This window comes from Nomascus leucogenys, chromosome 19, assembly GCF_006542625.1.
Source record: "Nomascus leucogenys isolate Asia chromosome 19, Asia_NLE_v1, whole genome shotgun sequence".
Classification (NCBI taxonomy): Eukaryota; Metazoa; Chordata; class Mammalia; order Primates; family Hylobatidae; genus Nomascus; species Nomascus leucogenys.
In genome coordinates this window covers 61,805,842-61,832,443 of record NC_044399.1, presented here as the reverse complement: position 1 = coordinate 61,832,443, position 26,602 = coordinate 61,805,842, and the positions used below count along the sequence as shown (strand labels likewise).

At 42.1% G+C, this 26,602-nt stretch overlaps 2 protein-coding genes across 13 annotated transcripts in view; one reads left to right on the top strand and one right to left on the bottom strand.

Annotated features, from left to right (window-relative positions):
• PIGL (phosphatidylinositol glycan anchor biosynthesis class L) overlaps positions 1 to 2,071 on the bottom strand; it is a 102,121-nt gene extending 100,050 nt beyond the window's left edge. Inside the window, exon 1 of the mRNA XM_003262618.4 lies at positions 1,395 to 2,071. Within this exon, the coding sequence (XP_003262666.1) occupies positions 1,395 to 1,629 (235 nt within the window). The 5' untranslated portion in view covers positions 1,630 to 2,071. The remainder of the gene's footprint in view (positions 1 to 1,394) is intronic.
• Positions 2,072 to 2,424: 353 nt separating this feature from the next.
• NCOR1 (nuclear receptor corepressor 1) overlaps positions 2,425 to 26,602 on the top strand; it is a 185,631-nt gene continuing 161,453 nt past the window's right edge. For 11 of the 12 annotated variants that reach the window (XM_030799750.1, XM_003262619.4, XM_030799747.1 and 8 more), the window contains exons 1-2: positions 3,315 to 3,515; positions 23,548 to 23,725. In XM_030799750.1, coding sequence (XP_030655610.1) covers positions 23,618 to 23,725 — 108 coding nt within the window. In that variant the 5' untranslated portion in view covers positions 3,315 to 3,515; positions 23,548 to 23,617. Of the gene's footprint in view, positions 3,224 to 3,314; positions 3,516 to 23,547; positions 23,726 to 26,602 lie in introns of those variants that run through there. The other variant, XM_030799740.1, reaches the window with a different exon arrangement.

Here is a 26,602-nt window from a genome sequence, read left to right as displayed (position 1 = left end):
AACCCAGCTACTTGGCAGGATGAGGCAGGAGAATCACTTGAACCTGGGTGGTGGAGGTTGCAGTGAGCTGAGATTGCGACACTGCACTCCAGCCTGGGTGACAGAGTGAGACTGTGTCAGAAAAAAAAAAAAAAGAGTAAATTGGCATTTCGTTTTTGGGAATGTGTTTTGCATGCAAAGCCTTAAAACAGCCAATTTTAGAAATTATTACTAATGAAATAATATAAAATACATAAAGATGTTCTCTGCTCTTTGCAATAAACTAGGAAAAAACCCTCTGAATGTACAAACAATAAGGGATGATTAAGGTTTATCCCGATGAAGCCATTTAACAGGCTATACATTTAGATCTAATTAATATAGGTAGATGTTTTAAGTTTCATGAGGACACTGCTCTTATCTAGCTTTTCACTTTTGTATCCCTAGGGTATGCCCTAGCACATAAATGCCCTAGCACATAACATAAATGTTATGCCCTAGCACATAAAGAAGGCCTAGCACATAAATGTTTAATAAGTATTTGGTAAATAAAAGAAAAAGTAATGTCGAGTAAAAACGACATAAAATTTTCTAAAATGTGATTTCTGTGAAGAAGCTGTATAGAAAAAGAATTGGAAAGACACACAACCAAATGGGAAAAGAGGTCATGGGCAATTTTAAAAAACAGCTTTATTGAGGTATACTTTGACATACCATAAAATTCACCCATTGTATGTGTACAATTCAATTACTTCATTTATACAACTGTTCAATTATCACCATATTCCAGCTTGATGGTCAATATTTGCTTTGTCATTTGATCTTTTCTCTATGGTAAGCAAAAATCTATTATTTGAAAGGTTCCTTCACTGAAAGCTGGGTGGAGTTGAACTCTAAAATTACCTACAAAATTACTTTCCATCTAGTCATCAATGTCTAATTCTTCAATTTGACACATGCATGTTACTGCATTTTAAAGGCAGCAGGAAGGTCTTTTACTATCATTAGAAGTTAACTTTAAGGATTGAGCAGGCACGATACAGCATAGATTGTTTCGTGTACTATATAGTAAGGTCAATATTCTTGCTCCTTCTATAAATAAAAAAAAGTTCCACAGAATAACAAGCACAGGTGGAGTTCCCAACAGAAATGTAGGTACTGAATGCAACCAACTGCAACTGTTTCTCTGCTCCTCAATCCTACTAGCGTAGTACGCGAGCTGCCGACGTCCCCCAACCCACCAGGTAAGCTGGCCGCTCCTGTCTCTAGCCTCTGAGGGGTTCAGAGGTAAGACCTTCGGTGTATTCACTTAGCTCCCTAGGGAAAACGCTTCGAGAAGAAGGCGACTGAGATCGGTTAGCACTTAAATCCCTTTCAAAGCCCCAGCTCCCATCGCCCCTCCTATGGCCTCCTACCTGCAGAGAAGCAGAGCAGGTACACCCAGTGCCTTAGGCGGGCCAAGCCTAGCACTGTGGGAGCAAAAAACATGGCTTCATCGTCAGGGTGCGCTATGACCAGGAGGGTCCGGCTTTCGGCTCCCAGCCGTCCTCCCTGCTCCCGACTCTTCATTCGTTCTGAGGAGTCCCAAACCCAGAGGAAGCCCCATGCCAAGACCGCCGCCGTCACACACAGGAGCCACATTGCTTCCATGATGGATAAGCAGCATTGAGCCTGCGCAGTAGGAAAGGCTGCCTCTGACCCTGACTCCGGCTGGAAAACAGCACCTGGAGATGTTGGGTTCCGCTGTTAAGTCCCTCCCGCCGACAGGCTCCGGAAGCTTGAGGTTTTAACGTTAAGGGTTCTCTTGTGTTTTAACACAGAAGTCTCCATGCCGTCCAGTTTCCTACCCTACTCCTACTACACTGTACAATCGGTTTAAAAGGAAGCGTCTTATATATAAGCTCCCATTTCTTGTAGGAAGAGTTCTTTCCTCTTCAACTCATTTTCGAAGTCATTTCTTAAAACTCGGGCCTTTCTAGTAATTATAGGGTTAGACAGCCCGTTATCCGTATGACAGTTTTTCAAAATAGCCAGTTACACCAACTTTGTTATTCCTTCTCACTTTTGGATGACTTTTACATTTTTTTTTTTTTTTTTTGAGAGGCTCTGTGGCCCAGGCTGGAGTGCAGTGGAGCGATCTCGGCTCACTGCAACCTCCGTCTCTTGGGTTCAAGCGACTCGTCTGTCTCAGCCTTCCAAGTAGCTGGGACTATAGGCGCGCGCTACCACTCCCGGCTAATTTTTGTATTTTTAGTAGAGACAGGGTTTCACCATATTAACTAGGCTGGTCTCGAACTCCTGACCTCGTGATCCGCTCGCCTCGGCCTCCCAAAGTGCTGGGATTACAGGCCTGAGCCACCGCGCCCGGCCCTTTTTTTTTTTTTTTTTTTTTTTTTGAGACAGGGTCTGGCTCCGTCGCCGAGGCTGGAGTGCAGTGGCGCGATCTAGGCTCGCTGCTACTTCAGCCTCCCGCGTTCAAGCAATTCTCCCACTTCGGCCTCCCCAGTAGCTGGGATTACAGGCGCGCGCCACCACGCCCGGTTAATTTTTGTATTTTTAGTAGTGACGGGGTTTCTCCATGTTCGTCAGGCTGGTCTCGAACTCCTGACCTTAAGTGATGGGCCCGCCTCGGCCTCCCAAAGTGCTGGGATTACAAGCGTGACACACTGCGTCCGGTCGGGCCTTGCTTTTCTAAAGGAAAGTATGCGTGCGGTTACGAGGAACCGTCGTTTCCCCAGCAGGGTGAGGCTGAGTGTGCACTTAACAGTCGCGAAGGCCACAGGCTCCTCTTGCAAGTAACTTAAGGTTAATGAGCAACATCGTGGACAAATCGGCCTCGCCCGGAATTTCAGTGAGGGCTTGGTGCGAATTCCAGCCAGAGTCCTAGAAAGTAATCTTGGGCAGGTCGAAATGCACCCCTCCGGCTCCCAGCCCCGAGGGAACCCGGCTTCCCTCTACGTAGCTCCGGCCGGAGGAGGCCGCCGCCGCCCCGCCACGCCGCGGAGGGGTTGCAGGGTCCCTTCCACGGCCTGGCGTTTTTCTTTTTCCCACGCCTGGGGAAGGCCTCGGGCGCGCGAAACAGACGGGCTCGCGGGGGGCGCACAAGCCCAGGACACGATGGCAGCCGCGCTGGATCCGGCTGGGCGCTGCCCGGCCCCGTATCCGTCCGAGAAGACCGCCGCTGCCAGGCCTAGACGAGACGTGATGAGACCGGGCGCGGCGCGACCCAGGAAGCTCCGCCGAGGTAGGAGAGGCGCCCGGCCAGCGGAGGGAGTCAGTCTCCCAACTCTCCGGAAGGAGGAGGAGCCGGCGCTGGAGCCGCCTTAGCCGCGGCTCCCCGGGCTGGGGGGAGGGAGAGGGGTTGAGTCAAGATGGCGGCCAAGGTGGCGAAGCAGCAGCCGCGGCGGCGGCGGCGGCCCGAGTGAGCGCCCGGCTCGCCGCGCCAAGCGAGGTCCCGGTGTAGGGCCGCGCGCCGGGGCCGCGTCCCACTCCTCAGGCCGGGGCGCCCTTCGGCTCCCACGCTTAGCCAGCTCCCGGTGAGTAGGCCCTGGCGCCTACAACCCCGGCCTCCGGGCTCCTGCTAGTCCGGGGGCTTCCGAGGGCTCCTGGGGCAGCAGCCGCTGGGACGGTTTTCCGCCGGGCGGGGGGTGTCGCAGGCCTGGGCAGGTCGGGACCCGTCCTGGCCGCCTGGCCTCTTCCCCTCGGCAGCCCAGGAGAGAGCCGGGCGCGGCGGGGAGCTCGGGCTGGGCTAGCGGAGGCTTATGGAGTTTGGAGGAAGAATGGGCTGTGGCCGGGCCGGGGCTGGCCCCGAGGTGTCCTGTGCGGAGGGGCGCGCGGAGCCTGCAGGGCCTGCGAGGGAGAGCGGGCAGCCGGGGCCCCGGGTGGGGCCGGCGCAGGTGGCGGGCCTGGGCTCACTGAGGCGGAGTTGGTGGCCGACTTGGGAGTGTAGAAGGGGCTAGGGAGGTTGACAGCCATGGACAAGTGCGTGCAGAGTAAATTAGTTCACCTTTCTAACAGACCGCTTCAGGGTGTAATGGCGAAGTCTGGGTACTGGTGGAGATGGCAAAGATCTGAACCCTATACCTTCTGCCGTTTATTGTTGGTGTTTTCTTAAGCGAAGTCCGTGAGTGCACCCCTTTTTGGGGAGAGAGGAATTTGAGAAACTGTAGTTGTGAAATCAGCCTTTATGGAGAGGAGACTGAATTCTTCCAATTAACTGGATCGGGAATAGTCATGTATTAAAGGAATGGATGGGAATAAGTGATATGGACGAAAACTATTTGCTCAGGAAGTGTCAGTTTTCTTTATGTGATGTTGCATGCTGCGGTGCCTCTTCAACAGAGTTAACCTTGGAGAGTAGTGGTATAGGTAATTCTAATCTTTGGGATTAGTATGTAAACCTGCATCAGATTTGCTTCTCTAATTATATCCTAATTATATTGAAATTTACATTCCTTGTGTGCATCCTGGTGAGGCAGTGATGGAAGGCTGAACATGGCACTGTGTAAGGAGCAACAAACAGGCCCGGGATTTAAAAATGCCTACAAAGATTCATTCATTCGTTTAATATATCTTGATCAATAGCTGCTGATGCTGGGTCACATGTGATTGTCCTGTGGATAACTGAAGAGTTGATAGCATTGTTTAATTTTTAATAGTTTTTAAAAATGTTTTGATGTACCTTTTCATGAAGATATTTATTGGATGAACCAACTTGTACTTGCCCGGGCTCAGGAGCAGACCAATTTTAGAATGTTATTTAGACAAGGGTAACAATTACAGAAGAAGTAACCTCAAGTTACTGGAGAGAGAAATCTTGTATCTTTTTTTCTTCTTCTGTTAACATCCGGTGGAAGTTTATTTATTTATTTTAATATTTATAGTACCCAGTTGCTTGGCCTTGCTTTAAACACACCTGTTAATGGAAATCAAGATTAATTGTATATATGGATATAGCTATGTATAAAATGCTCACAGTAGGAACTGATTACTTACAATACTAAAATACTCTTTCCTTTTACAAAAGGCTTGCCATATGTTGAACTACTCCCCCGGAGAAAATATAATACAAAGTATCTTGATTATTTCTGTAACTATGTGACATTTTGGAACTTGATCAACCTTTCTGTGCTTCAGTTTCCTCATCTTGAATATTAGGTAAACATCTACTCTCCTAGGGTTGGCTGTTGTGAGCCTAAAGGGAGTTAATAGTTATCAAATTGTTTTAAACAGATTGAAGGGGTTATATTTCTGTGAGGTGGTAACAGCTCCCTCTGGGCTCCTGTAATGTTTTTTCTGCACATCTCTCGCGGCATTTGCACTTTCTATCTTGTAGGTATTTATGTACCTATTTTATCTCTTGAGAGCAGGATAGGCCCTTCGCTGATTTTATCTTTTTTTTTTTTTTTTTTTTTTTTTGAGACGGAGTCTTGCTGTGTCGCCCAGGCTGGAGTGCAGTGGCACAATCTCAGCTCATTGCAACCTCCGCCTCCGGGTCAAGCAATTCTGCTGCCTCAGCCTCCCGAGTAGCTGGGACTACAGGCGCATGCCACCATGCCTGGCTAATTTTTTTGTACTTTTAGTAGAGACGGGGTTTCACCGTGTTAGCCAGGATGGTCTCAATCTCCTGACCTTGTGATCCGCCCGCCTTGGCCTCCCAAAGTGCTGGGATTACAGGCATGAGCCACCGTGCCTGGCTTATTTTTAATTGAATATCTTGTTGGATTTAAAAAACAGTAAAATTTGTGTTTTGCCTATCCTCTTAATCAAAAAAGAAGGAAATGATGGAAATTAACTTATAGGCAAGATTAGATTAGTCAATAACTTTTTTGAAGCTTTTTTTTTTTTTTTTTTTTGAGACAGGGTCTCTTTTGCCCAGGCTGCAGTACAGTGGCTCGCTGCAGCCTTGACCTCTGGACTCAGGTGATCCTTCCACCTCCGCCTCCCAAGTCGCTGGGACTACAGGCACAGGCCACCACGCCTGGTTAAATTTTTTTTTTTTTTTGTAGAGAAAGGGTTTAACCATGTTGCCTAGGCTGGTCTCGAGCTCCTGGGCTCAAGCCTCAAGCGATCTGCCTGTCTCAGCCTCCCAAAGTGCTAGGATGATAGGGGTGAGCCACTGCACCTGGCCTTAAAAGCATTAAAAAAAATTGTGTTATGAATTGGTGAGATTTTCTTTTCTTACCTTTGTTATCTGCTGTAGAAGGCAAAGGCCTTTGAATAGACTGGGGGTTGATGTAGGTGAATGTCAGGCTGTTTGTTTTTTAAAAAATATGTTTTGGTTATTTGGTTTTAATTGTATTCTGTGATCTGTCTTAGTTGTAATTTCAAATTCTTATTGATGCCTGGGAATGATGGAACTCTTGCATATTTAGTTCCATCTGTTCTTTTACTTCAGATACTGGATTTTACTAGACTATGATATAAAACAACTAGTAAAGGCTGATCAGAATTTATTATGTATAGTCTTATTTGTAGATTAGAGATTCATATATTTTTGTTTACTCACTTATTCAACCAGTATGAGGTGCTTTTTATGTTCTGGCACACTACTAAATACTAGAAAGTTATAAAGTATAGTCGAGCAGATCAGTTATATTCACAAATAACTTAGTCTATTGATTATCTTTTTTTTTTCTTTGAGATGGGGTCTCGCTCTTGTCACCTAGGCTGGAGGGCAGTGGCGCCATCTCAGCTCACTGCGACTTCTACTTCCCAGGTTCAAGCGATTCTCCTGCCTCAGCCTCCTGAGTAGCTGGGATTACAGGCATGCGCCACCATGCCTGGCTAATTTTTGTATTTTTAGTAGAGACATGTTTGTCAGGCTAGTCTCGATCTCCTGACCTCATGATCTACCCGCCTTGGCCTCCCAAAGTGCTGGGATTACAGGTGTGAGCCACTGTGCCTGGCCCTATAGATTATCTTATATTTGGTCCTTTTCAGGTTTGAGGATGCAAAAAATACATGTATACATGTAAATGGTTAAGAAAACATTTTGTTTCTTTTTCTATTAGCACTTTTTAAGAGCACTGGAAAACTATGAAAAGCTTCTGTAATGTAGTAATAACCGTATGTGGAGCATCTGTTTTTTATTTTGGTTTTCTTGTGGTGGCATTTTTCCTTGAACACTTATACTGTTCTTCTACCATTTTTTTCCTACCCCAGTAGCTTGTGTGGTCAAAATATTACTAGAATAGTCTTCAGATACAACCTATTTTTTTTTCTTTGCATTTGAAAGTCTGAGACTGTACGAAACACTGCAAATGTTCCTATGGAGTTCTTCAGACAGTTTGCTTCTTCCGTATGTGCTGCTGTTACTTCTATTTAACAACGATCTCAAAAACAACAAAATTGGTTAAAATAAAATGTTAATGGCAGGGCACAGTGGCTCATGCCTATAATCCTAGTACTTTGGGAGGCTGAGTTGAGAGGACCACTTGAGGCCAGGAGTTTGAGACCAACCTGCACAACAGAGCGAGATCCCATCTCTACAAAAAAATTAAAAAATTAGCAGAGTGTGCTTGTGGTCCCAGCTACTTGGGGAGCTGAGCCTGGGAGGTTGAGGTTGCAGTGAGCCGTGATCATGCCACTGCACTCACTTGAGACTGGGTGATAGAGCAAGACTGTCTCTCAAAGAAAATAAAAATAAAAATAAAAATAAAATAAAAAGAGCTAATTTATAGAAGGTAGAGTCAGATTATCTAGTCTTGTTTTACTTTCGATAAAACTGAAGGTCCGAGAAGTGAAGTGATTTACCTGCCTAAATTGCTAAAGTTGGGCAATAGCAGAATCTAAGTTTTTTCATATCTATTATAGTGTTCACTGTGTTAACACTGTATCATCCATGGGATGAATCGATTTGATGATTGACACTCAAAAATTGGCTGGGCGTGGTGGCTCACACCTGTAATCTCAGCACTTTGGGAGGCCGAGGCGGGCGGATCATGAGGTCAGGAGATTGAGACCATCCTGGCCAACATGGTGAAACCCCGTCTCTACTAAAGAAAATACAAAAAATTAGCTGGGCCTGGTGGCACGCACCTGTAGTCCCAGCTACTTGGAGAGGCTGAGGCAGGAGAATGGCATGAACCCGGGAGGCGGAGCTTGCAGTAAGCCGAGATTGCACCACTGCACTCCAGCCTGGGTGACTGAGCGAGACTCTGTCTCAAGAAAAAAAAAAAAAAAATTGGAGTGAATAGGAAATGAGAGATTACTTTGGATATTTAGCTTAGGTATTGAATTTAAGATACTTCTTAATATTACATTTTGGCAATGAAAATATAGTTTGAAAAAATTGATACTGATCTATGTCAGTGTTACAGTGATCACCAGGAATTATTTAGTTTGCTTAATTTTTAATCTGCTTTGATGAATATCTTCTTAAACAAAAATGTCTTTGAGGTTATCTGGATCCAGTGACACTTCATGGAATTTAAGTATTATAATGATGGAAATTTTATTATGCCAGTGGTTTAAATACCTCTGAGGCCCAAACAAATAGGTTAAATTATTATTATTATTATTATTATTATTATTATTATTATTATTATTTTTGAGGCAGCGTTTCACTCTTGTTGTCCAGGCTGGCGTGCAATGGCGCTGTCTCAGGTCACCATAACCTCTGCCTCCTGGGTTCAATTAATTCTCCTGCCTCAGCCTCCCGAGTAGCTGGGATTATAGGCATGCACCACCACGCTGTGCTAATTTTGTCTTTTTTAGTAGAGACAGGGTTTCTCCATGTTGGTCAGGCTGGTCTCAAACTCCCGACCTCAGGTGATCCTCCCGCCTCGGCCTCCCAAAGTGCTGGGATTACAGGTGTGAGCCACCACACCCGGCCTACAAATAGGTTAAATTATTTTATAAATTAGCTGTTGCTTGTTTTGCCTACTCTCAAGACTTCTGGATTTTTTTTTTTTTAAGTATGAAGGATTTCAATTGTTATATTAATATAAAAGCTTAGATAAATAGCACAAACATGAACTTTTTTTTTTCTTTTTTGACAGAATCTCGCTCTGTTGCCCAGGCTGGAGTGCAGTGGCACAATCTCAGCTCATTGCAACCTCCACTTCTCAGGTTCAAGCGATTCTCATGCTCAGCCTCCCAAGTAGCTGGGATTACAGGCGTATGCCTCCATGCCCAACTAATTTTTGTATTTTTAGTAGAGACAGAGTTTTGCCATGTTGGCCAGGCTGATCTTGATCTCCTGGCCTCAAGTGATCTGCCCGCCTTGGCCTCCCAAAGTGTTGGGATTACAGGCGTGAGCCATCGCACTTGGCCGACTGTATTCTTTATGATTTTTTTTTTTACATCAAAAAGCTCATTTGTAATATTCATTTTCTGTGTGTATTCATGCTATAAAATTTATTGTAATTTTTTAAAAATAGAGATGGGATCTGATTCTTTTGCCCAGCCTGGTCTTGAATTCTGAGCTCAAGTAATCCTCCCACCATGGCCTCCCAAAGTGCTGGGATTACAGGCATGAACTACCATGCCCGGCCTATAAAATTTATTGTAAAGGAGAAGGCATATTCTTATTAAGCTGATAATCTTTACATAAATACTGAAGCATGGCATATTTCTTTATTCTACTTGGGCTATTTTGTGTTGCATTAAGAAGAATTTTTTTTTTTTCTTGTTACTATGCTTGTTTCTGGAATACTCCTTTCCTCCCTTACTCTTCCAAACTCTACTACGTCTAAATTTATCCTATTTTCCAAGGGTTTGATCACATATTACATCATCCAGGAAGTGTCTCTCCTATTCCTACTCTTCTCCAAAATGTATATTTTTTATTCTGGAAACTCTTGATCCTTTGCCTCTAGACCATAAGCCCTTTATAGGCATGTCTGCATCTGAGTTTTTAAAAAATTTTTTCCTCTTTTCCCACTCCCAGAATGACACCCTGTGTCCAGGAGTAGTAGATACTTGTTGAATGCATAAAAAAGAGCTTAGCAGCTAGAGTTAGTGTGGATGCTGTAGAAGATGTCTGATACACATATGGCAGTTTGATGCTGAATAGTTTTTGGAAATTAAAAAACAGGTAGAAATTTCACCAATGTCAGTGACTAACATAGCTGTAATTAGTAAATTATCAAAATATTTCTTTTTGTTTTTTCTTTTTTACAGAGAGGGTCTGTCTCTGTTGCCCAGACTGGAGTATAGTGGTGTGATCATAGTTCAATGCAGCCTCCGAGTCCTGGGCTCACGCGCTCCTCCCGAGTAGCTGGGACTACAGGTGTGTGCCACCACACCTGGTCAATTTTTTTATTTTGTAGAAACAGGGTCTCATTATGTTGCCCAGGCTGACCTCTAATTGCTGGGCTCAAGTGATCCTCCCACCTTGGCCTCCTGAAGTGCTGGGATTATAGGTGTGGGCCACTGAGCCCAGTTAAAAGTATTTCTTTAAAAAAGAAAAAAAAATCTGTTTATTGGAATTTTGGGGAGGAAGAGAAAGTAAACATGGGATTGGTTCATCCTAGACAGCACTCATGGTTCTAGATAATACTAGAATGCAATAATGTTTTAATTTATATATGCAGGGAATTTTGGAGTAGTTTCAATCCTAGGAAAAAACTGTGAGTTAGAAATATGGAACGGTTGGCCGGGCACGGTGACTCACTCCTGTAATCCCAGCACTTTGGGAGGCCGAGGCAGGCGGATCACGAGCTCAAGAGATCGAGACCATTCTGGCCAACATGGTGAAACCCCGTCTCTACTAAAGACACACACACACAAAAAAAAACCACTAGCTGGGCATGGTGGCACGCGCCTGTAGTCCCAGCTACTCGGGAGGCTGAGGCAGGAGAATCGCTTGAACCGAGGAGGCAGAGGTTGCAGTGAAACGAGATTGTGCCACTGCACTCCAGCCTGGCGACAGAGGGAGACTCCGTCTCAAAAAAAAAAAAAAAAAAAAAGAAATATGGAACGGTTGGTTGAGAGGATTATAATAGAATTTAGGACTCCCTTTGAAAGAATAATATCGACTAGTTTTATATAAAAAATTAAATTCTTAAGTAGATTAGTCAGGAGTAAAGGAAAAATCAAGAATTCCAACTTATTTGGATTTCTTTCCCCCATTACAGTATACTTGAGGAACAAAATTTGGGCTGTTTGGCTGTTTTTATTCTTTGTTATACACAAATAAACTGATATCAAAACCAAATATATTGAGGTTATATTTTTCTTTTCTTTTTTTTTTTTTGGAGATGGAGTCTCGCTCTCACCCAGGCTGGAGTGCAGTGGCACCGTCTCGGCTCATTGCAAGCTCCACCTCCCAGGTTCACACGATTCTTCTGCCTCAGCCTCCAGAGTAGCTGGGACTACAGGCGCCTGCCACCACGCCCGGCTAATTTTTTGTATTTTTAGTAGAGATGGGGTTTCTCTGTGTTAGCCAGGATGGTCTCAATCTCCTGACCTCGTGATCCGCCTGCCTCGGCCTCCCAAAGTGCCGGGATTACAGGCGTGAGCCACCGCACCCGGCCAAGGTTACATTTTTCTAGGAAAATTTGACTCTTAGATTTATGATGAGAGTCACCTTTATGCTTATAGATTGCCCCTTTACCCCATAATTTGTTGAACTGACATTCTTCTTGCCATTATCACTGTCATACACAGTTCACATTCAGAGTAATTTGTTTTAGGCAATTCATTTCCCCTGGCAATAACATAGAGATTTATGTAATTTTGAAAATGTTTGTTTTAAGTAGTCATCATCATGACTTTGAGTTTCTGTTCAAAGATGTTTAACTTTGCATTACTTTTAAGATTTTTTAATTCATTTTTAATTACAATAACTTTTATGTATTTGGAGGTATTTGGAATGAAATCAAAACTTGTGCTATCTAGGAGATATAACCTAAAATATGCAGAATGTAAATATACCTGATGTAGGAGTATATACATTCTGTTGAGGGGGGAGGAAGAAGTTACTTTATATTCACACAAAATCATTATAATGCATGAAGGAGGATATGCTATTTTAAAATCTTATCTTTCACTAATTATAAGTAATACATTATTTTATATATATACACTGAAATTGAAAGAACCACTTCCTGGATGTAATCTACTGAGTTTGTTGCATATTCTTCCAGTTTTTTTTCTGTGTTTGTATAATTTTCTATATTACGGGATCATAATATACTATTCTTTTATATACTACTGTTCCAAGTTTGTCTATTTATTTCAGTTACTTCTATCAATCATTAACAGCAACTTAATATCCCATTTCTAGTACATGAAAATAACATAATTTGCCAGGCACCATGACTCACGCCTGTCATCCCACTACTTTGGGAGGCCGAGGCGGGTGGATCACCGGAGGTCAGGAGTTCAAGACCAGCCTGGCCAACATGGTGAAACCCCATCTCTACTAAAAATACAAAAATTAGTCAGGCATGGTGGCATGTGCCTGTAATTCCAGCTACTCGGGAGGCTAAGGTAGGAGAATCACTTGAAACTGGGAGGTGGAGGTTGCAGTGAGCTGAGATCATGCCACTGGACTCCAGCCTGGGCGACAGAGTGAGACTTTGTTTCAAAAAAAAAAAAAAAAAAAAGAAAATACCATAATTTACTTAATCAACTTACGGTCACTAGAATTTTTTTTTTTTTTTGCCAGAAAAACAAAGCTATAAACAATCGTGTGTGTGTGTGTATGAATATTTATGCACATGTACATATGTATATGTATTTTGTGTACTTGTACAAACAGCTTTGTAGGATAGATTCCTAGAATTGGAGTTGCTGAATCAAAAGATGTGAATAATGTAGATAAGATAGATATTTATACATTTTCCTTCCAAAAGATTGTTGTACCAATTTGTAAAGCTACCTGTAGTATTCAGGTGTGCCCCATACGCTGGCCAATACTAGATATTACAGTTTAAAACATTTTGACCATTTAGGAACTGAAAAAATGTGATTCTGATTGGCCTTTTATCAATCACTGTTGAGGCTGAACATTTTTTAATATGGGGAGAGTTGTATTTCTTTCTTTTTTTTTTTTTTTTGAGACGGAGTATCGCTCTTGTTGCCCAGGCTAGAGTGCAATGGCTTGATCTCAGCTCACCACAACCTCTGCCTCCTGGGTTCAAGCGATTCTCCTGCCTCAGCTTCCTGAGTAGCTGGGATTACAGGCGTCTGCCACCACGACCGGCTAATTTATGTATTTAGTAGAGACGGGGTTTCACCATGTTAGTCAGGCTGGTCTCGAACTCCTGACCTCAGGTGATCCACCCACCTCGGCCTCCCGAAGTACTGGGATTACAGGCGTGCATCGCTGAGCCCGGCCATATGTTTTTTATAAATTGCCTACTTTTGTTCTTTGGTTATTTTCTGTTGGGGTTATTGGTTTTTAACAGGTTAAAAAGTTCTTTACATATTCACTTTTGTCTTTCTTTCTTTCTTTCTTTCTTTTTTTTTTTTTGAGACAGAGTTTTGCTGTTGTTGCCCAGGCTGGAGTGCAATGGCAGGATTTCAGCTCACCTCATCCTCCACCTCCTGGGTTCACGCGATTCTCCTGCCTCAGCCTCCTGAGTAGCTGAGATTACAGGCCTGCGCCACCATGCCTGGCTAATTTTGTATTTTTACTACAGAAGGGGTTTCTCCATGTTGGTCAGGCTGGTCTGAAACTCCCAACTTCAGGTGATCTGCCTGCCTGGGCCTCCCAAAGTGTTGGGATTACAGGCATGAGCCAACGCACCTGGCCTTACTCACTTTTTTCATATGCGTGCACATATCCTCCTAGCTATTCTTTTGTAACGTTATGTAGTCAGATATGTCCAAACCCAGCACCGTGCTGCTGTGGGACTTTGGGCACATTATTTAACCTCTGTACACCTTAATTTCCTTATTTGTAAAATGGAGATAATGTAAATAGCATTAGGCATAGTGGCTGGCACAAAGTAAGTAAATAATAAATGTTAGCTATGACTCTTGTTACTCTATTTATGTGACTTTTGTGTTTTGTGCTCTATTTAAGACTTTCCTTACTCCAAAATGTAAAATATTCACCTATCTACTAAACTAGAAAAACAAAGCAAGGAACATTATATGCCTCTATGTGTCTTTGCTTTAAAGATGAAAAACAATGTATACATGTTTGCTTGTATATCACAGGATATATGATACTTGGAAACATTGGTTGTCATAATAAGAAGGAGTGAGAGGAAGACTTTTTTTTTTTTTTTTTTCGAGACAGAGTCTTGCTCCGTCCCCCAGGCTGGAGTGCAGTGGCGCGATCTCGGCTCACTGCAAACTCCGCCTCCCGGGTTCACGCCATTCTCCTGCCTCAGCCTCCCGAGTAGCTGGGACTACAGGCGCCCGCCAACACGTCCGGCTAATTTTTTGTATTTTTAGTAGAGATGGGGTTTCACCGTGTTAGCCAGGATGGTCTCGATCTCCTGACCTTGTGATCCGCCCGCCTCGGCCTCCCAAAGCGCTGGGATTACAGGCTTGAGCCACCGCGCCCGGCCGAGGAAGACTTTTTAACTGCATGCCTTTTTGTGTTTTTAAAACAAAGAAGTTCCCAGATTGTAATTTAATACTTCAGTGGTTTCTTTTTCTCCTTTTCTTTTCCTTCTCTTTTTAAAACTTCTAATTCTTTGATTCATCTGGAATTTATTTCTGGTATGTAATAGAAGTGAGACATATTTTGGGGGATAAAATTGTGTGTGAATTCTTCCCCAACTAGCTAGTTGTGTCAGCACCATTTAGTGAATAATCTGTTTTTTGCCCCACTATTAGAATTGCAGCTTTTGTCATTTACTAAATGTGTTTGGGACTATTTCTGATTGGTCTTATTATTTTATTTTGATCTCTTGTGTATTATTTTATTTTGATCTCTTATTATTTTATTTTGATCTCTTTGATTACCATATACTTTAAATTACTATCATTTTATAATTTTAATACAGATGGGGTTAGTTACCTGTTCATTACTCTTTTTTTTTCAGACTTTGACAATTCTGGTCTATGTGTTCCTCTAGATGAACTTTAGAGTCATTCTGTGACATTCAAAAAGAAATCATAGAGATTTTTACTGAATGCTGAATATTGATTGGGAATACTGAAATTGTAGGTGAAGTTTGGGGAAATTGACATCTTTATGTACTTTCTGTCCTGTGTTCAAATAGATTTTTATGTCCCTCAGTAGATTTTTCAAACTTTGCTTCAAATAAGTCCTGTACAAATAAATCTTGTATATTTCTTACTTATTTCTTTTAAAAAAAATCACACCCATGAATGGGAGTTTGTTTATTTTATTCAACAAATATTGTAGAGAATCAAACAGGTAGTTTTTATTCTAGTGAGAAGACAGAATATACTCAAATAAAATGAAGTACGTAATCCATTTCAGATTATGATAAACCTATAAAGGAACCAAAAGGGTGATGTGATTGAGAGTAACTAGTGGGAACTTACCTTATATGTAGAGTGGTTGGAAAGACTCTTCTGAGATGACATTTGAACCGAGACCTTAAGTTTGAGGAGGAGCTAGCCACATGAATGAGCCAGGAACAGCGTTCCTGGCAGAGAGTAAAGAAGGACAAACGCCCAGTTAGCAGAGAAGGGCTCCTGAAGAAACTGAAAGGAAACTCATGTTGCTGGGACCTAGTGAGCAATCTGGAAAGTAAGCAGGCCAAATCAAGTAGAGCCTTGGGTCATCGTAACTAGTTTAGACTTTATTTGCGGTGCTTAGGAAATCCTTGGGGAATCTGAAGCAGGAGAGTGACATGTTCTGATTTAAGGTTTAAAAAGAACACTTGGCTTTTTGAGTTGAGAAAGTATTGAAGCGGGAAGCCCAGTTGGGAGTTTTTTTGCAGCAAGAGGTAAGGATGGTGGTAGTTAGATGGAGAGGCCTGGGAAGCTTCAGAGTGTGTGTGTGTGTGTGTGTGTGTGTGTGTGTGTGTGTGTAAGGAACAGCTAAACAACTTGCTGTTGGAGTGGGTGTTACTGAGAGCTAAGTACTGCTAGCTGCTGCAGAGGCCATGTAGAGCAGAACAGAGCTGAGCTTTGCCTTCACAGGTGTTTGATAGTTCTGTTTGTTTCTAAGGTGTGTACCAAAATAAAGTAGGCTAAAAGCATTTGACTTTAAGATTTATGGAGCTCGGGGGTGCTGAGAGGGGTGCAGCAAAAAACAGAGTCTGTTCATAACCCTTGATTTATATTGCTTAATAACCTGTAGTCTCTGTTAGTGGGTCAATGGGGAGGCAGCAGCAGATGATCTCTAAGGTATCTGTCTCTGAGTTAGAAAAACATAGCTTGAGGAAGTTATGTAGCTTCCCTACAGCCTTAGAGATAATAGTGGAACCAGACTTTTAGGTGAGCTCATGCACACACCAAGTCTTAGTACACTGGCTAGTATATATCTAGAGCTCAATAAATGGTAACTCTTTAGTAATATCCACTTAGATATTGTTATATCTATTAATTCAGGCCAAATATCTACATTACAATTTTTCTTATCTCAATTTCTTTGTTCGTCCTTTGTGTTAATCAAGGAGGGAATTGGCATGTAGTCATCCATTTTGGTTGCGAAATATATTTGTTCTTTTTTTTTTTTTTGAGATGAAGTCTTGCTCTGTCATCCAGCCTGGAGTGCAGGGGTGCGATCTCGGCTCACTGCAACCTCCGCCTCCCAGGTTCAAGTGATTCTTGTGCCTCAGCCTCCTGAGTAGCTGGGATGACAGGTGCGCACCACCACGCCTGACTAATTTTTTGTATTTTTGTTTTTTTGAGACGGAGTCTCGCCCTGTCGCCCAGGCTGGAATGCAGTGGTGCAATCTCTGCTCACTGCAGCCTCTGCCTCCTGGGTTCAAGCGATTCTCCTGCCCCAGCCTCCCAAGTAGCTGGGATTATAGGCGTGCGCCACTACGCCCAGCTAATTTTTGTATTTTTAGTAGAGATGGGGTTTCACATGTCGGTCCGGCTGGTCTTGAACTCTTGACCTCGTGATCCTCCCGCCTCAGCCTCCCAAAGTGCTGGGATGACAGGCGTGAGCCACCGCGCCCAGCCATATTTTTTGTATTTTTAGTAGAGACAAGGTTTCGCCAGGTTGGCCAGACTGGCCTTGAACTCCTGACCTCTAGTGATCCACCTACCTCTGCCTCCCAAAGTGCTGGGATTACAGACGTGAGCCACCGCACTTGGCTGGCTTTGAAATAAGTTTGTTCTTATAAGTTGAGTGAGTGTTGTTCAGTTCAGAGAATTAGTTCAATGTAGTGCCGATATACCACCGAGTTCTCAGTTGGATATTGTTACATTGTACTGCTGTCTTGGGACAGCACTTTATGTAGAGGTAAAGTAGCATCATTTTTCTTTCATTTAAGAATTATGTATTATTATTTTTTGAGATAGAGTCTTGTTCTGTTGCTCAGGCTGGAGTGCAGTGGCATGATCTTGTCTCACTGCAACCTCTGTCTCCTGAGTTCAAGTGATTCTCATGCTCAGCCTCCTGAGTAGCTGGGATTACAGACGTGTCACTATGCCCGGTTAGTTTTTGTATTTTTAGTGTAGACGGGGTTTCGCCTTTTTGGCCAGGCTGGTCTCAAACTCCTGGCTTCTAGTGATCCACTTGCCTCGGCCTCCCAAAGTGCTGGGATTACAGGCGTGAGCCACTGTGCCTGGCCAGAATTACTTATTGAATACGTGTACCCATAGATTTATCAAATAATTATATCCTTATCATACTTTATAAGAGGTAGGATAGGTTAACTAAAAAGCTTTTTCTTTAGCTTCCATTTGTTTCTCTGTCTTTAAGTAAAATGTCATGATGTCAAAAGAGGCTGCAAATAAAATACCTTGTTAATGGCATTCCCCCAGATTAGATCTTAACCAAAAGGCTGAGAAGCAGTAGCTTTTTTTTTCCCCCCAAAGGGAAGAATGCTTTAGTTTATTTTACAGGAGAAAATTTATTCCAGTATAGCACCACTCTGGTCTTGTACAAATTACAGAATTCACTTAGATAATTTCTAGTCTTTCCTCTCCTGGATGCTGGACTCTGTAATAAGTTTAGGAGGTCGGCTTTCTTTAAATTATCCCCAGGTTGGAGAATTTTTAGGTGTTGGGATGCCCAGGTCCTTCTTAGCTTTGTCTTGCCTAACATACTTTTAGAATTGGTCTAGAGCTGGACAGCTTTTTGGGAACTGGTGTGACCTAATTTTCCTCAGTTTAATAACTAATATTTTAGCATTTGAATGTCATAGAGGCATTGCCCTATCCCATACTTTTGTATCAGGAGGTTTTATTATTTTATCACGTAAAAATTACATATTTTGTAGGATCCTTTTTCTGCTTTGGTGAAATGTAGGCCTCACCTCTATTGTGACGCCTGGTGGATTCATTCTTGCTCATCTGAAGTGGCATCTGCAGTCCTGCCACAGTGAAGTATATTTTTAGCTTTTTTTTTTTTTTTTTTTGAGATGGAGTCTTGCTCTGTTGTCAAGCTGGAGTGCAGTGGCGCAATGCCAGCTTACTACAACCTCTGCTTCCCAGATTCAAGCGATTCCCCTGCCTCAGCCTCTCGAGTAGCTGGGACTACAGGTCCACGCCACCATGTCCGGCTAATTTTTTTTTTTTTTGTATTTTAGTAGAGATGGAGTTTCACCATGTTGGCCAGGATGGTCTTGATCTGCTGACCTTGTGATCCGCCGGCCTTGGCCTCCCAAAGTGCTGGGATTACAGGCGTGAGCCACTGTGCCTGGCCATTTTTAGCTTTTTTTCCAAGATAGCTTAGGCCACCTTGAACACCTCTGCATAACACATTTTGGTTATGCAAAGGTTGTGGGCCAAAAGCCAGGAGTTCCTGCTGAGAGGAAAAATTGCTTTTTTTTTTTGGCAGGATAGTATTTGAAATTTTGTTGTTGCAAGATTTTCCTGTTGAGTAAATATGTGTGTGTTTATTTAATATGAGAAGATTTAAAAAGGTCAATTTCATTTTGCAATATTGTATTAACCTGTTTGCAATATATAAGAGGCTAGTTCTGGGTTTATCTGTATAATTCAGTTAGAAGTGCTATTGTCTTTTATGACAGTGACATATAATTATTACTATATTATTCCCATCCTAAAACATTATATGTTGATATTTAAGAGATGAGGAAGTTGCTTATAAAATCTTGATCAGATTTCTTAAACAATTCATAGAATTTTTTCAGTTCATGAGTCAACCATGTAACTACCCTGAGTTAATGAGTTTTGGTGCTAAGAACTGAAATTATAATTTGATACTGTCACTTAAGGTGCTCCCTTCCCCTTCAGTCTGAACTTTAAACTAGATTCTTTTATTTCAGTGGGTTTCAAATGTAGAGTATTCTGCCGAGGTATCTTAGTGAGCCAGGACTGGAGTGAAGAATGGAGGGAAGGATGGGAAAGGGCAGGGAGAGACTGAGAAGATGAATCCTAGGTCTCCCATTCTCACTAGATTAGAATGTTTCTCCATTGTATCTTTTGTACATTTAGCTTTCATTTAAGACTTTTGAGGAAAACATTCTGGTTAAAAAACAAGATCTGAGCCCTGTTGCCGTGTATCTCATGGATAAGTTTTGAGGAAGGAGGTTGTCGTGGTCTCCAGGCTGCAGTTCATGTGAGGACAGGAAGGGCTTGCTTTGACCTGTAAATTTGTTTGCTAGTAGGGGCTAATTTCCTGATTTTGCTAGTGTGTGTGTGTGTGTGTGTTTTTTTTTTTTTTCCTTCTGTATTGGGCGGATAGTACTTTTAAATAAAACTGACTTTTGTTTTTTTTTGAGATAACGTTAAACTTCACTAAAGTCATACCACAAAACTAGGACAACAAGGAAGGATTACTGAGATGAGGGAAAAAATGGACAAGTCACTTAACTTGTGACTTTGAGTGACATTGAGTGTAATTGTTGAACTCAGGACTCACCATAGCTGAAAGTTAAACAATGTGCATTAAAAAATTGTACCTCATGGGTTTCTAATAATTTAGGCCACTGTTAGAAAAAAATTGGATGACCCTGGGTTAAAATCTTTTTTTTTTTTTTTTTGCCTCTTCATTCCGTTTATAGCTTTATTTATTTGGGATATCTGAGTTGGGAGGAGAACGCAGAGATAGATCACTTAAAGCATGTTTTAGGACAGCAGATCAGAATTAGTTGGAAAACTTTTACAAAATGCATGAACGTTCATATAGTGAAATATTCTTTTTTTTTTTTTTTTTTTTTTTTTTTTGACAGAGTTTCACTCTTGTTGCCCAGGCTGGAGTGCAATGGCATGATCTCGGCTCACCGCAACCTCTGCCTCTTGGGTTCAAGCGATTCTCCTGCCTCAGCCTCTCGAGTAGCTGGGATTACAGGCATGTGCCACAACGCCTGGCTAATTTTTGTATTTTCAGTAGAGATGGGGTTTCGCCACGTTGGTCAGGCTGGTCTCGAACTCTCGACCTCAGGTGATCCACCCGCCTCAGCCTCCCAAAGTGCTAGGATTACAGGGGTGAGCCACTGCGCCCGGCCCATATAGCGAAATACTCTTTAGCGATAGAAAGAACCATAAATTCATGAGAATAATTGCCAAGATTTTTTTTTTTTTTTTTTTTTTTTTTGAGACAGAATCTCATTCTGTCGCCCAGGCTGGAGGGCAGTGGCGTGATCTTGGCTCATTGCAAGCTCTGCCTCCTGGGTTCACGCCATTCTCCCGCCTCGGCCTCCTGAGTAGCTGGGACTACAGGCGCCCGCCACCACGCCTGGCTAATTTTTTTGTATTTTTAGTAGAGACGGGGTTTCACCATGTTAGCCAGGATGATCTCGATCTCCTGACCTCGTGATCCGCCCGCCTTGGCCTCCCACAGTGCTGGGATTACAGGTGTGAGCCACTGCGCCTGGCCAACCAAGATGTAATAAGTAATAAAAGCGAGATACAGAACAGTGTGTTTATAGTATGCCACCATTTACGTAGGGGAAAAAGTGTGAGTGTATGTATGTGTAGGATATTTCTAAAGGACACTCTAGAAACTAGTAACTTTGGTTGCCTTCTGGGAGTGTAACTGGGTAGCAGCTGGAGGAGAAGGGCGAGGAGATTTTTCACTTTATATTCTGTGGTACTTTTTAAGTCCTGCATATAATATTTATTTCCAAAAAGATCAACCCTCCCCACAATGCCACATGTTGGCTTTTCCCCTTCCACCTGGAGCAGTTGCAGGTGTATAGATGAGGCGAAAGCTCCTCAGGTGGTTTTAATGTGTGGTCTCACTGAACATCTCAGCTCCTCCTAGTTCACTGCTTGCTGAGAAAGCTGCAAAGCATTGCAGAAAACATTAGTTTTTCCCATTTTGCCACTGACAATTTTGTGATATTAGAGGAATTATTGACTTTCTCTATCTTCAGATTTCTCACCTGTCAAATCAGTGTTAGTTGGGTAATCTCAACCTTCTAATCCTTAAGATTTGCTGATCTCCATGCCTCAGGAAGGGAGCAGGGAGAAAACAGACTGAGGGACAGCTGGTCAGTCTTCTGACTCTTCTCCTGGTCAGCTTTCACAACAGCAGGAAACGTGATATCAGGAGGAAGGATGGTATATTTATTTAAAATATTTATATATTACATGGTACCACATACAGTTTTTAAAGTTCTTTTTTTTTTTTTTTTTTGGAGATGGAGTCTGGACCCCTCACCCAGGCTGGAGTGCAGTGGCGCCATCTTGGCTCACTGCAACCTCTGCCTCCCGGCTTCAAGTGATTCTTCTGCCTCAGCCTCCCGAGTAGCTGGGTTTACAGGCATGCGCCACTATGCCCGGCTAATTTTTTGTATCTTTAGTAGAGACCAGGTTTCACCATGTTGGCCAGGCTGTCCTTGAACTCCTGACCTTGTGATCTGCCTGCGTTGGCCTCCTAAAGTGCGTGAGCCACTGTGCATGAGTTCTAAACCTAACTGGATAAAGAATGTATTGATAAAAACTGGGAAATTGATCAAGTTGTCACAGTGAATTATTTTTTGAATTTGCCCTCTTCCCAAATCCCTTGAAATGATGGAAACAAAATTAAAACTTTACTAATAAAATACTAAATGCGTGGAGATTTTATAGATATAAAATTATATGTTATATTTTTATATATACAATTATATAATTTTTATCATATATAAATTCTATTTTTTTAAAACCACCCAATTAGGTAATAATAGAACTCTTGTCTTAAAGTAAGAGTGTATGTACACACATGCATATGTGTATATGTGCATATAAAATTTTTGTCATGGGAGTTTTATATATAATTAAGATAGAAATTATATATTATGGCACACATTTTTATACATATGTAATATTCTCTATCATATTTATGTAAAATGCTCCCATATTAATTATGTATAACATAAATATTTGTGCTATCCTGAAACGTAAACATAGATAATCATGTTTTAGGATGGGAATACTCAGGAGTATAACGGTACCTGTTCTCCCGTTAGTCAGTCTGTGAATTCAATATTTATGTGTTCTCATCCAGAATTTCTCTGGGACCTGACAAGCTAACTCTGATGCTTGTGTGTAAGAGGAAATGTGCTAGAATAGCTGGGAAGGTGGTGAAAGTAGCAGCAACAGCAAAGCACAGTGAGGTGAAACTTGCCCTGCTGGATATGAAACTTCATAATACTAGAGTAATTTGAAAAGTGTGGCATTGGCACAAGAAAAGACAGACAAATCAAATTAGTCTATAATTGTGGATAAGTAGGAATATACTTTATAATGAGGATGACTTTGTTTTTCTTTCTTTCTTTTTTTTTTTTTTGAGACGGAGTCTCGCTCTGTTGCCCCGGCTGGCGTGCAATGGCGTGATCTCAGCTTACTGCAACCTCTGCCTCCCAGGCTCAAGTGATTCACCTGCCTCAGCCTCCCAAGTAGCTGGGATTACAGGCGCATGTCACCATGCCCGGCTAATTTTTGTATTTTTAGTAGAAAAGAAGTTTCACCACGTTGGCCAGGCTGGTTTCGAACTCCTGACCTCAAGTGATCCACCCACCTCAGCCTCCCAGAGTGCTGGGATTACAGGAGTAGCCACTGCTCCTGGCCTTCTTTTTCTTTATTTGCTATTTCAGGTCCATAGAAGCATGCAAAGAGTAGTATAACAAATGTCCATCTGTCTACCATCTGTGGTTACAAAACTTAGTATTTTATCATCCTTGCTTCAGAATTATTTAATAAAGACAATACTTCCTCTGCACAAATGCTTACCTTAAAACTACTCTTGAATTCTTTTCGCAATTGACTTATCAACTCCCAAATTTAAAACCATGTATTTTTGTCTTTATATTTCTCAGACATTTATAGAAAGATATTTACTGAGCAGTTACTATGTGCCAGATTTTATGCTGTTTTTATATACTGTTTTTACTTTATATAGCTAATTATATTATTTGTCACATATTAACCTATTTTAAGCATAAAAAGAAATGACGCATTAATGTTTTCAAATCTTGGTAACTTTTATTAAGTAAATACATGAGAGGAAGCTTTTACTGGTAATTGTGGTTTTATTTATGTAGCTATAGTTATAATTTATTAGAAGTACACTTGGTGTTTTAGTTCTTATTAATTCTATTTTTTTCCCATCCTGTTTAGGTTGTTTCCTAGAAACATGATTGTTTATTGGCGTTGATCTCACAGTCTGGTGAGGACTTCTTTACTGATAATGTCAAGTTCAGGTTATCCTCCCAACCAAGGAGCATTCAGCACAGAACAAAGTCGTTATCCTCCTCACTCTGTCCAGTATACATTTCCCAGCACCCGCCACCAGCAGGTAAGGAACAAATACTATGCAAATTGCACGTGTTTTTTGTGTTTTTCTTTACTTTTCCTATTTAATACACATGTTGGTCAGAAACCACCCAATTTACCTTTTTTTTTTTTAAGTGGCAAGAGCTATTTACAAAAACGAGGAACCAAAAGTTGGGTATTAATTATTTCTGTCTTCTTACTGTGGCTTTATGCTGATTTCAGGAGTTGAACTTGTCTTTGCTTTTCCATGATAGGAGTTGATAAATAGAAAACTTATCAATTCTCTAGAATTTCTGGGGTAAGACCTATATTTATACTCCCAAGTTGTGGTTGAGTTTTAAGCTGGCCAGATAACTCGGCATGTCTTGAGTGATGGCCAGGATAAAGACCTCTCTCTTCTTGAGAGATTGATGGTAGGAAGATTTGTTTAGTAGGTAGGAAGGAAGGAAGGGATGGTAGATAGGAAGGAAGACTTTATCATAGGAAGAGTTTGTAAGAGATTGATTTACCTTGTGAAAAATAAAGTATGAGGTGAAATAATCATCTCAGAGTAGACCAAGGATATGGGTGTAAGACGTTTAAAGAAAAATAGGAAAGGATGGGATAAAACGGCCCTCTCAGAGACTAAGAAAGCAGATTTGTCATCAAAATGTACTACGGGGTCCTACTGAGGACTCCTTTGAAGTGTAGTCATGATTACAGAGTTAGAATGGACATTCTTACGTTGTTCCTGTGTAGGGAGGCATTTAGTCTTTCACCATTACATGTAATGTTAGTTGCACGTTTTTGTTGATGCCTTTTTTGCTTGAAGAGGTTGCTTTCTGTTCCTAGTTTGAGAATTTCTGTCATGATTGGGTGTTGAATTTTGCTTGTGTTGTCCCCATACCCCAGTGTTATTCATCCAATTACCAATTTTCTGGATTATTGTTGCTGCTGGTTTTTAAAAAAAATCAGGCCAGGCGCCGTGGCTCACGCCTGTAATCCCAGCACTTTGGGAGGCTGAGGCGGGTAGATCACTTGAGGTCAGGAGTTTGAGACCAGCCTGGCCAACATGGTGAAACCCCATCTCTACTAAAAATACGAAAAAATTAGCCAGGCATCATGGCAGGCATCTGTAATCCCAGCTACTCGGGAGGCTGAGGCTGGAGAATCGCTTGAACCTGGGAGGCAGAGGTTGCAGTAAGCCAAAATCGCGCCGTTGCACTCCAGCCTGGGCAACAAGAGTGAAACCCCATCTTAAAAAAAACAAAATTAACTTTGCAGTTTAGTTTATATATATATATACACATATATCTGTATTAGAATGCACTCATTATATGTGCACATTGTAACAAATTTTGACAAAGTCATAAACTCATAGAACCATCACGAAAATGAAGATGAACAACATTTCTAACACTCTAGGACGTTCCTTGGCACCCCATCCTCCTTGGCACCCACCCGTGTCAGTCCTCCTCCCCCACTTCCTACTAACCTCAGCTCCTAGGAAACCACTGATCTGCTTTCTATCATGATACATTGTATACGTTCTGAGCTTCATGGGAACTCTTTTGTCTATGGCTTCTTTTGCTTCCCATAATCCTTCTGTGATCTATCCATGTCTGACATGTCTTAGTTCATTCCTTTTTATTGTTGAGTATGGGTATACCACAATTTGTTTATCCAATCACCTATTCCAGTTTTTGATTATTGTAAGTAAAATTACTTAGAAGACATGTATCTATATATTTGTCGTATCTAGATTATTAAAAGAAGTATTGCCTCATTTTCTTAACAGTATCCTTTGGAGAGCGTACATTTTTTATTTTTATCAAGTCCGATGTACTTTTTTTTTGAGATGGAGTCTTGCTCTGTTGCCCAGGCTGGAGTGCTATGGTGCCATCTCAGCTCACTGCAACCTCTGCCTCCTGGGTTCAAGCAAGTCTCCTGCCTCAGCCTCCTGAGTAGCCGGAATTACAGGCGTGTGCCACCACACCCAGGTAATTTTTGTATTTTTAGTAGAGATGGAGTTTCACCATGTTGGCCAGGCTGGTCTTGAACTCTTAACCTCAGGTGATCCACCCTCCTCGGCCTTCCAAAGTGCTGGGATTACAGGTGTGAGCCACCACACCCCGCCCCAATGTATTATTTTCATTGTTCATTTTTTGTGCTTTTTGTGTCATGCCTAAGAAGTTTTTGCCAAATTCAAGGTCACTAAGATTTTCACTTATGTTTTCTTCTCTAAGTTTTATAATTACAGGTTTTTCATTTAGGTAAATTACCTATTTTGAATTAAAATTTTATATGTGTGTGGTAAGCGTTGAGTTTCAGTCTTTATGCATTAAGAATGATGTTAGCTTGGAGAGTGCTCTTTACTTGTGTGTTTTCTTAAGGGGTTTGTGTAGGATTGGTACTTTTTTTTGAGATGGAGTCTTGCTCTGTCATCCAGGCTGGAGTGCAGTGGCATGATCTTGGCTCACTGCAGCCTCCATCTCCCGGGTTCAAGCGATTCTCCTGCCTCAGCCTCTGGAGTAGCTGGGATTACATGTGCCTGCCATCATGCCTGGCTAGTTTTTGTATTTTTAGTAGAGATGGGGTTTCACCATGTTGGCCAGGCTGGTCTCAAACTTCTGACCTCAAGTGATCTGTCTGCCTCAGCCTCCCAGTGTTGGGATTATAGGCATGAGCCACCGTGCCTGGTCTTTTCTTTCTTTCTTGCTTGCCTTCCTTCCTTCCTTGCCTGGCCTTTTCCTTCCTTCCTTCCTTCCTTCCTTCCTTCCTTCCTTCCTTCCTTCCTTCCTTCCTCCTTCCCTCCCTCCCTCCCTCCCTCCCTTCCTCCCTTCCCTTTCTGTCTCTGTCTCTCTCTGTCTCTCCCCCCCTCCCCCTCTCCCCTCTCTCCCCCTCTCCCCTCTCTCCCCTC